We start from the raw sequence: 15,447 nt of genomic DNA on the forward strand, positions 1-15,447 counted from the left end.
TGCTGTGGTGTGCACACTTTCCTTTGTACCAAGTCTCTAATGCTATCTTGTTTCTTTCTGAAATGAGAGAAACCATATTATGAACGTACATAGTAGCATCATTTACATGTAACTCAATACACACCCAGTTGATTTAAATAATCATTTCTGACATAAAAGGCAAATACGCCACCACATTGAAAAAGAACCTAAATGAAATAAATGGACATAGGGGATGCAGCATACACTAATAATAACACAGAAATGGAACTCATCAGATCAGAACTGAATCAGATATAGTACACGTTTCTGTTGTGAATAATAAAGGATTCATTTTAGGCTGCCTCTGAATATCAATCAATCAATCAATCAATGTTTACATATATAGCCCTAAATCACTAGTGTCTCAAAGGGCTGCACAAACCACCACGGCATCCTCGGTAGGCCCACATAAGGGCAAGGAAAACTCACACCCAGTGGGACGTCGGTGACAATAATGACCCAGTGGGACGTCGGTGACAATGATGACTATGAGAACCTTGGAGAGGAGGAAAGCAATGGATGTCGAGCGGGTCTAACATGATACTGTGAAAGTTCAATCCACAATGGATCCAACACAGTCGCAAGAGTACAGTCCAAAGCGGATCCAACACAGCAGCGAGAGTCCCGTTCACAGCGGAGCCAGCAGGAAACCATCCCAAGCGGAGGCGGATCAGCAGCGCAGAGATGTCCCCAGCCGATACACAAGCAAGCAGTACATGGCCACCGGATCGGACCGGACCCCTCCACAAGGGAGAGTGGTACATAGAAGAAAAAGAAAAGAAACGGCAGATCAACTGGTCTAAAAAGGGAGTCTATTTAAAGGCTAGAGTATACAAATGAGTTTTAAGGTGAGACTTAAATGCTTCTACTGAGGTGGCATCTCGAACTGTTACCGGGACGGCATTCCAGAGTACTGGAGCCCGAACGGAAAACGCTCTATAGCCCGCAGACTTTTTTTGGGCTTTGGGAATCACTAATACGCCGGAGTCCTTTGAACGCATGAAATATTCCAGCACCTTCATAACGTTTAGTTATACTGAAGTGTCACTCAAATCTAAATACATTTATATGGCTTTATAGATTGATATGGATTTATATGATCCATTATGAAACCAAGCTGAGATATTTGTGTTCGTTATGTTTATTTCCAAATTGTTAACTGTGCGTTTTCGTTCTCAAAACGGAGTCAAATGGGCCGGAGACACATTATCAGCCCCGTTTTGCAAGAAAGGGATAACGTTAATGTCCATCCATTTTCTACCGCTTATTCCCTTTTGGGGTTGCGGGGCGCGCTGGCGCCTATCTCAGCTACAATCGGACGGAAGGCGGGGTACACCCTGGACAAGTCGCCTCCTCATCGCAGCTAGACAGACAACATTCACACTCACATTCACACACTAGGGCCAATTTAGTGTTGCCAATCAACCTATCCCCAGGTGCATGTCTTTGGAAGTGGGAGGAAGCCGGAGTACCCGGAGGGAACCCACGCATTCACGGGGAGAACATACAAACTCCACACAGAAAGATCCCGAGCCTGTATTTGAACCCAGGACTGCAGGAACTTCATACTATGAGGCAGACTTACTAACCCCTCTGCCCCTGTGAAGCCTAACGTTAACGTTACTCACAAAAAAGAGCTGCCCTAGTTTACCCATGAACATCTGTTGCCACTCATAACAAAACAGAAAATGAAGTCGTCGACTCTCCAACACGTTCCTAACACTCTGAAAGTTAATACACAACAAGTTGCTGAAGCTCTGCCTAAAAAAAAAATCTCAGACACAACGGATCAATTTATCCGGACTCTGATCTCAAAGTTACGTACCGTGAGTTGCTGAACTATTGCTCCTGTTTTCCTCCGCCATTTTTCGAATGTTTCCAGGCAAAGAATACGGCGTGGTCACGTGAGCTGCACATGACACATCATTGGCTGGCTTACTGCTAACTCATGAGACGTAGCCTACGCTGTTTGTACTGTTTTCGTACTTATTTTGATTATTGTTTCTAAGCTGTTGGTAAATGTTGCAGTTTATAAATAAAGGTTTAGGGGGGTGGGGAGAGAGCCTCAGCGCATGCGCATTGCATACATCCAACGAATCGATGACTAAATTAATCGGCAACTATTTTTATAATCGATTTTAATCGATTTAATCGATTAGTTGTTGCAGCCCTAGTAATAAGTAAAAAAGCAGTAGACAAGTTTGACAAGGACTACTAGCCTCTTATCTACACTTTGATTTATGGATGTCTGACCAGAAGAACATTTGTGAGGTCGGACGTCGCTTATATTGCACTTGGAGAGGGTCTTCTGCTTCACAACCTATGTTCTACTCCATAGCAAAGCTGTTTCAAGGTCAGGTTTTGTGCAGTTTCCTCTAAGCATGGCCTCATGGACTTTGCTTCTTGCACTGGCACACAGTCAAGTGCCTTTCTCGAAATGTTTCCACAAAATTGGACGCGTACAATTGTGCAAATGTCTTGGAAAGAAGAATTATCTGAGGTGTTTCTCTCCACTTGGGTGCTAATTACGTATTCTGCATGATGTCTATTTTGTAAACGAGTGTCCACTGTCTTTAAAGATGATATTGCGAATCAGCTGTGCATGTGGATAACCCCATACACTATTATAGGTGTAAATTTGTGGACACCTTATGATTCGATACAATTCCGATTCGGGGATGACGATTAAATTCAGAATCGATTCTCAATTCAAAACGATTTTCACTATGGTATAATTATGATTAAAAAAAATTCAAAACAGGTTACAGATTATAATCGCTCCTTTGGGCTGCATGAAGATGGCCTAAAAATTACTTTTTTTAAATTAACGTTTCAAAATTATGAATTGATTTAAAATCGAGATGTAAAATAATCGCAGTTTGGATGTGACAAAAAATGTTTGTGCACCCTTATACACTGTGCAGAGAAGACTGATTTTTTAGGAGTACATCTGATTAGTTTAGAAAGTTTAGAACACCTTTTTTATTGCAGCGAGTATGTCGAAAGAGTTGAGTAGTACTATGCATTTAAACACCACTTGTACATCCTTTTCTATCAATTTTCTTGTAACTTAGGTACAGTAAGAACCAAAAGTATTTGGACGGTGACAGTTTTTTTTAGGATTTTTGCCTTCACAGTGTACACATTGTTACACAACCATTGATTTGAATTACAGATACTTTATGTGGAAAATACTCTTTTATTTTCAGTGTTTCAACTGATATAAATCATAAATATGTTGTTGCAGCCCAGTGCCAGCCGTAACAATATATTCATCTTGTTTAATTATAGTAAATACAATTTCATTATATCCATGTGCTTTATTTACTGTAAACTATATTCATGTAAGTGTTAAAATGGTGGTAATATTTTCAGTGTTTATGCATGCACACTCAATCCTATACTGTAGCTGCAGCGTTAACACCTAAATGATAAATGACCTGTATTTGACACACCCCTTGAATTAAAACTGAAAAATCATATGCTGATTTGTTTATTGAACAATTTATTTCTAATCCATTTTGAGAGTGCCGGCTTCACGGTGGCAGAGGGGTTAGTGCGTCTGCCTCACAATACGAAGTTCCTGCAGTCCTGGGTTCAAATCCAGGCTCGGGATCTTTCTGTGTGGAGTTTGCATGTTCTCCCCGTGAATGCGTGGGTTCCCTCCGGGTACTCCGGCTTCCTCCCACCTCCAAAGACATGCACCTGGGGATAGGTTGATTGGCAACACTAAATTGGCCCTAGTGTGTGAATGTGAGTGTGAATGTTGTCTGTCTGTCTGTGTTGGCCCTGCGATGAGGTGGCGACTTGTCCAGGGTGTACCCCGCCTTCCGCCCGATTGTAGCTGAGATAGGCGCCAGCGCCCCCCGCGACCCCGAAAGGGAATAAGCGGTAGAAAATGGATGGATGGATGTGAGAGTGCCTACTATAATGACAAAACCATTAAATAAAAGCTGTCAATGTCCAAATATTTGAGGACTTTACAGTAGATCTGTTTACAAAAGGTTTATATAGTTACATTTTGAAGTACCAGTGAAAATGACTGACTCACTGCTATAAACGAGGTTTTGTAAAACCTTTGACCAGTCGAGTACATAGAGAAGGATCATAGTGTGCAAGTCAGTCTTTTACATCGCTTCTGCAACACACCGTGTACAACTTTGCTCTGTTACACACAAAGCTGTGTCTAATGTTTTAATGTGTCCCTAAATAAGTCCATCAAATACTGGGACCATCTTTAAAGGCCTATTGAAACCCACTACTACCGACCACGCAGTCTGATAGTTTATATATCAATGATGAAATATTAACATTGCAACACATGCCAATACGGCCGGTTTAGTTTACTAAATTACAATTTTAAATTTCCCGCGGAGTTTCTTGTTGAAAACGTCACGAAATGATGTCTGTGACGTCTCGGGTTGTAGCGGACATATTAGCCCAGCACCAGTTACGGCTAATTGTCGTCTCTTTTCATCGCATAATTCCACAGTAATTTGGACATCTGTGTTGCTGAATCTTTTGCAATTTGTTCAATTAATAATGAAGACTATAAAGAAGAATGCTGTTGGTGGAAAGCGGTGGATTGCAGCTGCCTTTAGCACCGAAACACAGCCGGTGTTCTTAGTTTTTTGTGAAGCTTTAACACAGAGCGGTCAAGCGAACATGTTTCTCTACGTCAACCAGCAAGTTTTCGGATGGGAAAATTGTGATATTAAGTCGGCTCTTACCGGAGACTTGAGTGGATTATGTGACCTCCTCCTGTAGCTGTCAAAAAGGCAGCTGTGATCTTGGCTCCTCCATTGGCTTCTCTAAGAGACACTGGAGTTCACTGCTGCCCTCCGACTTTCAGGTATGACTTTATAATCTCACTAGAACACTGTTAACACAATAAGTAGTTAAGGTATTTTCCAGAATTATCCTAGTAAATGTGTCTAATACCATCTGAATTGCTCACACTGCCGTCACCTGGAGCCATCGCCTTTTTTTTTAGTGCTTCACTCTAACTTTCCTCATCCACAAATCTTTCATCCTCGCTCAAATTAATTTGTAAATTGTCGCTTTCTCGGTCAGAATCGCTCGCGCTGCTTGTGTCTATGATTGTAATCAATGTGAGGCTGTGAGGAGCCCTCACACCGGTGACGTCACGCGCACATCATCTGCTACTTCCGGTACAGGCAAGGCTTTTTTATTAGCGACCAAAGGTTGCGAACTTTATCGTCGATGTCCTCTACTAAATCCTCTCAGCAAAAATATGGCAATATCGTGAAATGATCAAGTATGACACATAGAATGGACCTGCTATCCCCGTTTAAATAAGAAAATCTAATTTCAGTAGGCCTTTAAGTTAGTACCTATCCATGAAAAGTAAACATGGTTTTCTTTGTGAAGCTGAATTGGAGCTCATCATGTTCAGTGAATGCATGATGTTAAGAATTCATGTCTAAATAAATGATAAATGGGTTGTACTTGTATAGCACTTTTCTACCTTCAAGGTACTCAAAGCGCTTTGACATTACTTCCACATTTACCCATTCACACACACATTCACACACTGATGGAGGGAGCTGCCATGCAAGGCGCTAACCAGCACCCATCAGGAGCAAGGGTGAAGTGTCTTGCTCAGGACACAACGGACGTGACGAGGTTGGTACTAGGTGGGAATTGAACCAGGGACCCTCGGGTTGCGCACGGCCACTCTCCCACTGCGCCACGCCGTCCCAAATACCTGTGCTTTGTTTTGATAGTCACATGCCCGATTGTAGCTGAGATAGGCACCAGCGCCCCCCGCGACCCAAAGGGAATAAGCGGTAGAAAATGGATAAATGGATATGCTGTGGGGTTAAATCAGTTTAAGAAAGGAGGTGTAACAGCCCAGTTTGCATGCTGGCTTGTGTGTGTTGTGTATACAGCCCAGTGGTCCAGTTTGTTGTGAATGCACACCTGCTCCTAGATTGAGAGTGTTTAGGAGTAAGCAGCATCACATGTTCACCACAAAGGTTAGCATCAGGTTGATGGCGTCATTGCAGGCACTGGTCACAGGATGTTACATTCTGTCACCTGCTGCTGCTACTTTAGCACAGTCGGCGTAACCTAGTTTTCCTCATATGATCTGTGCTGCTGCTGCTGCTGCCAGATAAAATGCAGGCAATTCAGGTTAAGTGGGGAGCCTCAGGCCAGGGCACCACTGAATCCAATAGTTTTTTTCCTCCCTCCTCTCTCATCACTGATGTAGGTAGCTCTGAGTGGTAGCAGTGGGTGTATTGTACACGCCATCTATTGCGTGTACACCTGTGTTCAGACTAGGGCTGTCCAAGATAAGGAGACAACTCCTGTGATTGATCACAAAACATGTTCGCATTAATCATGTACAAACCCCATTTCCATATGAGTTGGGAAATTGTGTTAGATGTAAATATCAACGGAATACAATGATTTGCAAATCATTTTCAACCCATATTTAGTTGAATATGCTACAAAGACAACATATTTGATGATCAAACTGATAAAAAAAAATGTTTTGCAAATAATCATTAACTTTAAAATTTGATGTCAGCAACACGTGACAAAGAGGTTGGTAAAGGTGCCAATAAATACTGATAAAGTTGAGGAATACTCATCAAACACTTTTTTGGAACATCCCACAGGTGTGCAGGCTAATTGGGAACAGGTGGGTGGCATGATTGGGTATAAAAACAGCTTCCCAAAAAATGCTCAGTCTTTCACAAGAAAGGATGGGGCGAGGTACACCCCTTTGTCCACAACTGCGTAAGCAAATTTTCAAACCGTTTAAGAACAACTCTCTCAAAATGTAATTGCAAGAAATGTATGGATTTCAACATCTACGGTCCATAATATCATCAAAAGGTTCAGAGAATCTGGAGAGATCACTCCATGTAAGCGGCATGGTCGGAAACCAACATTGAATGACCATGACATTCGATCCCTCAGACGGCACTCTATCAAAAACCGACATCAATCTCTAAAAGATATCACCACATGGGCTCAGGAACACTTCAGAAAACCACTGTCACTAAATACAGTTCGTCGCTACATCTGTAAGTGCAAGTTGAAGCAAAGCAAAAGCCATTTATCAACAACATCCAGAAACACCGCCGGCTTTTCTGGGTCAGAGGTCATCTAAGATGGACTGATTCAAAGTGAAAAAGTGTTCTGTGGTCTGACGAGTCCACATTTCAAATTGTTTTTGCAAATATTCGACATTGTGTCATCCAGACCAAAGGGGAAGCGAACCATCCAGACTGTTATCGACGCAAAGTTCAAAATCCAGCTTCTGTGATGGTATGGGGGTGTATTAGTGCCCAAGGCATGGGTAACTTACACATCTGTGAAGGCACCATTAATGCTGAAAGGGACATACAGGTTTTGGAACAACACATGCTGCCATCTAAGCGCTGTCTTTTTCATGGACACCCCTGCTTATTTCAGCAAGACAATGCCAAGCCACATTCAGCACGTGTTACAACAGCGTGGCTTTGTAAAAAAAAGAGTGCGGGTACTTTCCTGGCCCGCCTGCAGTCCAGACCTGTCTGCCATTGAAAGTGTGGCGCATTATGAAGCATAAAATACGACAGCGGAGACCCCGGACTGTTGAACGACTTAAGCTCTACATAAATTAAGAATGGAGGTGATCAAGGGTGATGGTTTAAATGCAGAGAATAATTTCGCCACACCTAGTGTGTGTGTGACAATTATTGGTACTTTAACTTTAATGAGAAAGAATTCCACTTTCAAAGCTTCAACAATTAGTTTCCTCAGTTCCCAAACGTTTATTGAGTGTTCAAAGAAAAGGTGATGTAACAGTGGTGAACATGCCCTTTCCCAACTACTTTGGCATGTGTTGCAGCCATGAAATTCTAAGTTTATTATTGTTTGCAAAAAAAAAATAAAGTTTAGGACTTTGAACATCAAATATCTTGTCTTTGTAGTGCATTAAGCTAAATATGGTTTGAAAAGGATTTGCAAATAATTGTATTCCCTTTATATTTAAATCTAACACAATTTCCCAACTCATATGAAAATGGGGTTTGTACACCCTGACTCGACTTTACATAAAACTGTTCCAGTAAAACATTTAACAAATGTTGTGGATGACATTCTCAATAAAATTGTGTTTGTGTTCAAATATTGGGGTCTTTTTTAAGTTAAAATTATGCGATTGAGTAATAACCAGTGATTAATCCAAATTTAAATGTGTAATTAATCATTTGACAACACTAATACAGCCCAATCAGATAGGGTTGCAGCTATCGATTTTTTTAGTAATTGCGTAATCTATCGATTAGTTAGTATAGAGTAATCGGGGGAAACACAATACATAGCCTCAATGCGTATACTTGAGGGAAAATACTTTTCAAGTATCGTAGTTTTCTGTTTGCCATAGCTTCTTTTTTTTCCCAAATAAATAATCCACATTGAAATTGCACTTTTAACATGTTTGCATTAATTAAAAAAAAAAGTAAAATAGCCGCTGTTCACTGCCACACAGATGTCGGCACCCACTCAATAGGGTTGTCATGTGTGTTCTATTATAGCAGCTGTGGAGAAACCATTTCCGCATATTTAAAGTTCCGGGCACTCCAAGCGGTCCGGATGTCATACATTTGTATTAGTTCTAGCCATCCATCCATTTTCTAACGCTTTTCCTTTTCGGGTTCGCGGGGGCTGCTGGAGCCTATCTCAGCTGCATTCTGGCGGAAGGCTGGTTACACTCATTAAATAAACAGTTAATCAAAGCAACAGATTATACAAAACCCAAAACCAGTGAAGTTGGTAGGTTGTGTAAATGGTAAATAAAAACAGAATACAATGGTTTGCAAATCCTTTTCAACTTGTATTCAATTGAATGGACTGCAAAGACAAGATATTTAATATTAAAACTGAGAAACTTATTTTTTTTTTGCAAATAATCATTAACTTATAATTCAATGGCAGAAACACATTGCAAAAAAGGTTGGCACAGGGGCATTTTTACCACTGTGTTACATGGCCTTTCCTTTTAACAACACTCAGTAAACGTTTAGGAACTGAGAAGACCAATTTTTTTAAAGCTTTTTGCTAGGAATCATTTCCCATTCTTGCTTGATGTACATCTTAAGTTGTTCAACAGTCTGGTGTCTCTGTTATGGTATTTTAGGCTTCATAATGTGCCACACGTTTTCAATGGGAGACAGGTCTGGACTACAGGCAGGCCAGTCTAGTACACACACTCTTTTACTATGAAGCCACGCTTTTGTAACACGTGCAGAATGTGGCTTGGCATTGTCTTGCTGAAATAAGCAAAGGCATCCATGAAAAAGACGTTGCTTGGATGGCAATTTGCGTTGCTCCAAAACCTGTATGTACCTTTAACCATTAATTTCGCTTTCACAGATGTGTAAGTTACCCATGCCTTGGCCACTAATACACCCCCATACCATCACAGATGCTGGATTTTAAACTTTGCGTCTATAACAATCCAGATGGTTTTCTTCCTCTTTGGTCCAGAGGACACAACGTCCACAGTTTACCAAAACCATTTGAAATGTGGACTCGTCAGACCACAGAACACTTTTCCACTTTGCATCAGTCCATCTTAGATGAGCTCAGGCCCAGCAAGGTCAACTGCGTTTCTGGGTGTTGTTGATAAATGGCTTTCACTTTGCATAGTAAAATCTTAACTTACACTTACAGTTAAAGTTAAAATACCAATGATTGTCACACACATACTAGATGTGGCGAAATTAATCTCTGCATTTAACCCATCACTCTTGATCACCCCCTGGGAGGTGAGGGGAGCAGTGGGCAGCAGCGGTGCCGTGCCAGGGAATCATTTTATGGTGATTTAACCCACAATTCCAACCCTTAATGCTGAGTGCCAAGCAGGGAGGTAATGGGTCCCATTTTTATAGTCTTTGGTATGACTCGGCCGGGATTTGAACTCACGACCTACCGATCTCAGGGCGGACACTCCAACCACTAGGCCACTGAGTAGGATGTAGAGACAAACTGTAGTTACTGACAGTAGTTTTCTGAAGTGTTCCTGAGCCCATGTGGTTATATCCTTTACACACTGATGTTGGTTTTTGATGCAGGACCGCCTGAGGGATCTTAGGTCACATTGGTTTTTATCCTTATTGTTTACGTGCGGTGATTTCGCCAGATTCTCTGAACCTTTTGAGGATATTACGGACCGTAGATGGTGAAATCCTTGAATTCCTTGCAATAGCTGGTTGAGAAATGTTTTTCTTAAACTGTTCGATAATTTGTTCACAAAGTAGTGACCCTCGCCCCATCCTTGTTTGTGAATGACTGAGCATTTCATGGGAGCTGCTTTTATACGCAATCATGGCACCCACCTGTTCCCAATTAGCTTGTTCACCTGTGTGATGTTCCAAATAGGTGTTTGATGAGCATTCCCCAACTTTGTCAGTCTTTTTTGCCACTTGTGCCATCTTTTTCGAAACATGGTGGAGGCATCAAATTCCAAATGAGCTAATATTTGCAAAAAATAACGTTTACCAGTTTGAACGTTAAGTATTTTTGTCTTTACAGTCTATTCTATTGAATATAATGCAAATCATTATATTCTGTTTTTACTTACGATTTACACAACGAGCCAACGTCACTGGTTTTGGTTTTTGTAGATTGAAGCTTTCTTCTCATAGAATTAATCAATTTAATTGATTATTTGTTGCAGCCTACAATGAGACACCCTTTTTTAAGAATCTAGGACAGAATTGACTGTTTGTCCCTTCTGTCCTTCAGGCTTGGACATCCTTACGTCTACCCTCCAGCGTTCCTCCAGCCCAGCCTGGTGCTGCCCCCCCCTTACTTGGACTACAGCTCCGCATACAGCCCCTTCACTCCCTCAGGGCTGGACCACTACCCGTACAGCCCATCACCAGGCTACCTCAGCTACAGCTTCTCACCCGGGGCGCCAACTCTACCCGCAACCCCGCCGGCTGGCAGCCAGCCGTCTGTGGCCGCGCTCTCCACGGTGTCTGTGCCCCCACAGGCCCTTGTCCCTTACCCTGTGCCACAGCCCCACCGTGCGCAGTGATGAGCCAATACCACGTGACTGTGACATCATCAGGATGAGACAAGCGGAAAGCTTGATGTCGTCAAAAAGGGCTTACAGAAAGCACTCATTACTTTTGTATGTTCTGGTTTATTGGTTGATACAAATCGTATTGCTACTTTTTCTTTAAACAACCTGAATGTTTTTATAAGTGAAAAGTGACGGACTGGAGCGAGAGAGACTGAATATCCCTTTTGTGTTACATTTTATGTTTCCGCAAAGCTCATCGCAGGTTGAGATTTCCCCTTCCCTCCAATGCAGGTCTTATAACCTGCTCAATATATACAATATTAAATAGAATATTGTTACATTTCAATCAGGACAATATTTGACCTCCAAAGATGTTCACTTCGGATGTAAATGTTATAAAAGAGGCAGCAGTGTCAGGGTGGATCGCCATTTGTCTTTTCACCTCCAGCTGCCAAATCAGACTCAGTGTCCCTTATTCATGTGGAATCATGTTAAACAAAGTTATTCACTACTTAAGTACAAATATGCAAAAATAAAAGCAATGCTTCCTCTTAAAACTGAGGCTGTGTTCAAATTGAGGTCCGTATAAGAGCAGAATGAATGTTGAGCCTCAGGAGGCAAAGATGACTCATGGGGAGGCGTTTCCTTTGGAGAAGTACACCAATGGATTCACGTTAAAGGGGAACATTATCAGCAGACCTATGTAAGCGTCAATATATACCTTGATGTTGCAGAAAAAAGACCATGTGTTTTTTTAACCGATTTCCGAACTCTAAAAGGGTGAATTTGGCGATTTAAACGCCTTTCAATTGTTCGCTGTCGGAGCGATGACCTTTCACCCGTGACGTTACAATGGGAAGCAATCCGCCATTTTCTCAAACACACTACACACACACACACACCAACTCAAATAAACTCTGTTATTTTCCGTTTTTTCGACTGTTTTCCGGTACCTTGGAGACATCATGCCTCGTCGGTGTGTTGTCGGAGGGTGTAACAACACGATCAGGTACGGATTCAAGTTGACTTACGTGGAGTGTGCATCGATTAGCACAGCATGCTAATCGAGGCTAACATGCTATTTAGGCTAGCTGTATGTACATATTGCATCGTTATGCCTCTTTTGCAGCTATATTTGCATCCAGCCTTTCCCTCCACCCACATTTAATGCCAAACAAACACTTACCAATCGACGGATTCAAGTTGCACCAGTGTCAAAAGATGCGAAAGTCCCTCGTTTGTTCTGCTCATTTTACCGACGATAGCGATGCTACGACAGAGATGTGTGGATATCCTGCGACACTCAAAGCAGATGCATTTCCAACGATAAAGTCAACAAAATCACAAAGGGGAGTTTTGTTGATGTTATTGACTTATGTGCTAATCAGACATATTTGGTCACGGCATGACTGCCAGCTAATCGATGCTAACATGCTATTTAGGCTAGCTGTATGTACATTTGTAGCTATATTTGCATCCAGACTTTCCCTCCACCCACATTTAATGCCAAACAAACACTTACAAATCAACAGATTTAAGTTGCTCCAGTGGTCAAAAGATGCAATCGTTGGTTAGAAGGCGATCGCCGAATTCGTCCTCGTTGCCTTTGTCCGTCGTGATATGGCTCAATAGCTTCAGTTTCTTCTTCAATTTCATTTTCGCTATCTGCCTCCACACTCCAACCATCCGTTTCAATACATGCGTAATCTGTTGAATCTCTTAAACCGCTGAAATCAGAGTCTGAATCCGAGCTAATGTCGCTATATCTTGCTGTTCTATCCGCCATGTTTCTTTGTATTGGCATCACTATGTGACGTCACAGGAAAATGGACGGGTGGATTTACAGATAGCGAAAATCAGGCCCTTTAAAGCCTTTTTTCGGGATATTCCATGATGGGTAAAATTTTGAAAAAAACTTTCAAAAATAAAATAAGCCACTGGGAACTGATTTTTATTGGTTTTAACCCTTCTAAAATTGTGATAATGTTCCCCTTTAATGGAAGTAAAGGTCATACTCCAAAACAAATGAGCTGTGTTGAAAGGAAGGGTTGTACAGTAATGAAGGACAATGTCAGAAATGTCTGACACATTCTTCCTCAAGTTGGACAATGCGGAAGTTAGGCTGAACAAGTGGAAGAAGTAGCAGTAGTAATGCCGGATAGGAACAAACTATATTTGGATAATGTCACCTTTCAAATGCAGCCCATGAAATTGGGACACAGCTGGAGCGCTGACACTTGATACTAATTCAACTCACAATGAATGCACCGTTTTGTACTTGGGATTTACCATGGTTCGATTCCCGGGCTTGGGGTCTTTCTGTGTGGAGTTTGCATGTTCTCCCCGTGACTGCGTGGGTTTCCTCCGGCTTCCTCCCACCTCTCAAAGACACGCCTGGGGATAGGTTGATTGGCAACACCAAATGGTCCCTAGTGTGTGAATGTTGTCTGTCTATCTGTGTTGACACTGCAATGAGGTGGCGACTTGTCCAGGGTGTACCCCGCTTTCCGCCCGAAAGCAGCTGGGACAGGCTCCAGCACCCCCTAAGGCTGTGGTTCTCAAATGGGGGTACACGTACCCCTGGGGGCTCTTGAAGGTATGCCAAGGGGTACGTGAGATTTTTAAAAAAATATTCCAAAAATAGCAACAATTCAAAAATCCTTTATAAATATATTTATTGAATAATACTTCAACAAAATATGAATGTACTGTAAGTTCATAAACTGTGAAAAGAAATGCAACAATGCAATATTCAGTGTTGACAGCTAGATTAGATTTTTTGTGGACATGTTCCATAAATATTGATGTTAAAGACCCGTCCCCCCACCTTCGGGTGGGGGGACGGGTCCTGACTGTTGTTTGTGCTTATGCACCAAACAGCAGTTCAGAGTACCCACCCTTTTTGGGTACACTCGAGGGAGTACTGGAAAGTGCTCCCCCGGGTGATTCCCTTGTCCTACTGGGAGACTTCAACGCTCACGTTGGCAACGACAGTGAAACCTGGAGAGGCGTGATTGGGAAGAATGGCCGCCCGGATCTGAACCCGAGTGGTGTTTTGTTATTGGACTTTTGTGCTCGTCACAGTTTGTCCATAACAAACACCATGTTCAAACATAAGGGTGTCCATATGTGCACTTGGCACCAGGACACCCTAGGCCGCAGTTCCATGATCGACTTTGTAGTTGTGTCATCGGATTTGCGGCCTCATGTTTTGGACACTCGGGCGAAGAGAGGGGCGGAGCTTTCTACCGATCACCACCTGGTGGTGAGTTGGCTGCGATGGTGGGGGAGTATGCCGGACAGACCTGGGAGGCCCAAACGCATTGTGAGGGTCTGCTGGGAACGTCTGGCAGAGTCTCCTGTCAGACAAAGTTTCAATTCCCACCTCCGGAAGAACTTTGAACATGTCACGAGGGAGGTGCTGGACATTGAGTCCGAGTGGACCATGTTCCGCACCTCTATTGTCGAGGCGGCAGATCGGAGCTGTGGCCGCAAGGTAGTTGGTGCCTGTCGGGGCGGCAATCCTAAAACCCCTTGGTGGACACCAGCGGTGAGGGATGCCGTCAAGCTGAAGAAGGAGTCCTATCGGGTCCTTTTGACTCATAGGACTCCGGAGGCAGTGGACAGGTACCGACAGGCCAAGCGGTGTGCAGCTTCAGCGGTCGCGGAGGCAAAAACTCGGACATGGGAAGAGTTCGGGGAAGCCATGGAAAACGACTTCCGGACGCTTCGAAGCGATTCTGGACCACCGTCCGCCGCCTCAGGAAGGGGAAGCAGTGCACTATCAACACCGTGTATGGTGCGGATGGTGTTCTGCTGACCTCGACTGCGGATGTTGTGGATAGGTGGAAGGAATACTTTGAAGACCTCCTCAATCCCACCAACACGTCTTCCTATGAGGAAGCAGTGCCTGGGGAATCTGTGGTGGACTCTCCTATTTCTGGGGCTGAGGTCGCTGAGGTAGTTAAAAAGCTCCTCGGTGGCAAGGCCCCAGGGGTGGACGAGATCCGCCCGGAGTTCCTTAAGGCTCTGGATGCTGTGGGGCTGTCTTGGTTGACAAGACTTTGCAGCATCGCGTGGACATCGGGGGCGGTACCTCTGGATTGGCAGACCGGGGTGGTGGTTCCTCTCTTTAAGAAGGGGGACCGGAGGGTGTGTTCCAACTATCGTGGGATCACACTCCTCAGCCTTCCCGGTAAGGTTTATTCATGTGTACTGGAGAGGAGGCTACGTCGGATAGTCGAACCTCGGATTCAGGAGGAACAGTGTGGTTTTCGTCCTGGTCGTGGAACTGTGGACCAGCTCTATACTCTCGGCAGGGTTCTTGAGGGTGCATGGGAGTTTGCCCAACCAGTCTACATGTGCTTTGTGGACTT

At 43.2% G+C, this 15,447-nt stretch overlaps 1 protein-coding gene across 2 annotated transcripts in view; it reads left to right on the forward strand.

Moving 5' to 3' along the window:
- Positions 1-11,628, forward strand: part of LOC133555092 (RNA-binding protein 38-like) — a 37,377-nt gene extending 25,749 nt beyond the window's left edge. Inside the window, exon 3 of one of the 2 annotated variants that reach the window (XM_061904570.1) lies at positions 10,789-11,628. In XM_061904570.1, coding sequence (XP_061760554.1) covers positions 10,789-11,231 — 443 coding nt within the window. In that variant the 3' untranslated portion in view covers positions 11,232-11,628. The remainder of the gene's footprint in view (positions 1-10,788) is intronic. The other variant, XM_061904571.1, reaches the window with a different exon arrangement.
- The last annotated feature ends 3,819 nt before the right edge of the window (positions 11,629-15,447 follow it).

Source organism: Nerophis ophidion, linkage group LG06, assembly GCF_033978795.1.
Source record: "Nerophis ophidion isolate RoL-2023_Sa linkage group LG06, RoL_Noph_v1.0, whole genome shotgun sequence".
NCBI lineage: Eukaryota > Metazoa > Chordata > Actinopteri > Syngnathiformes > Syngnathidae > Nerophis > Nerophis ophidion.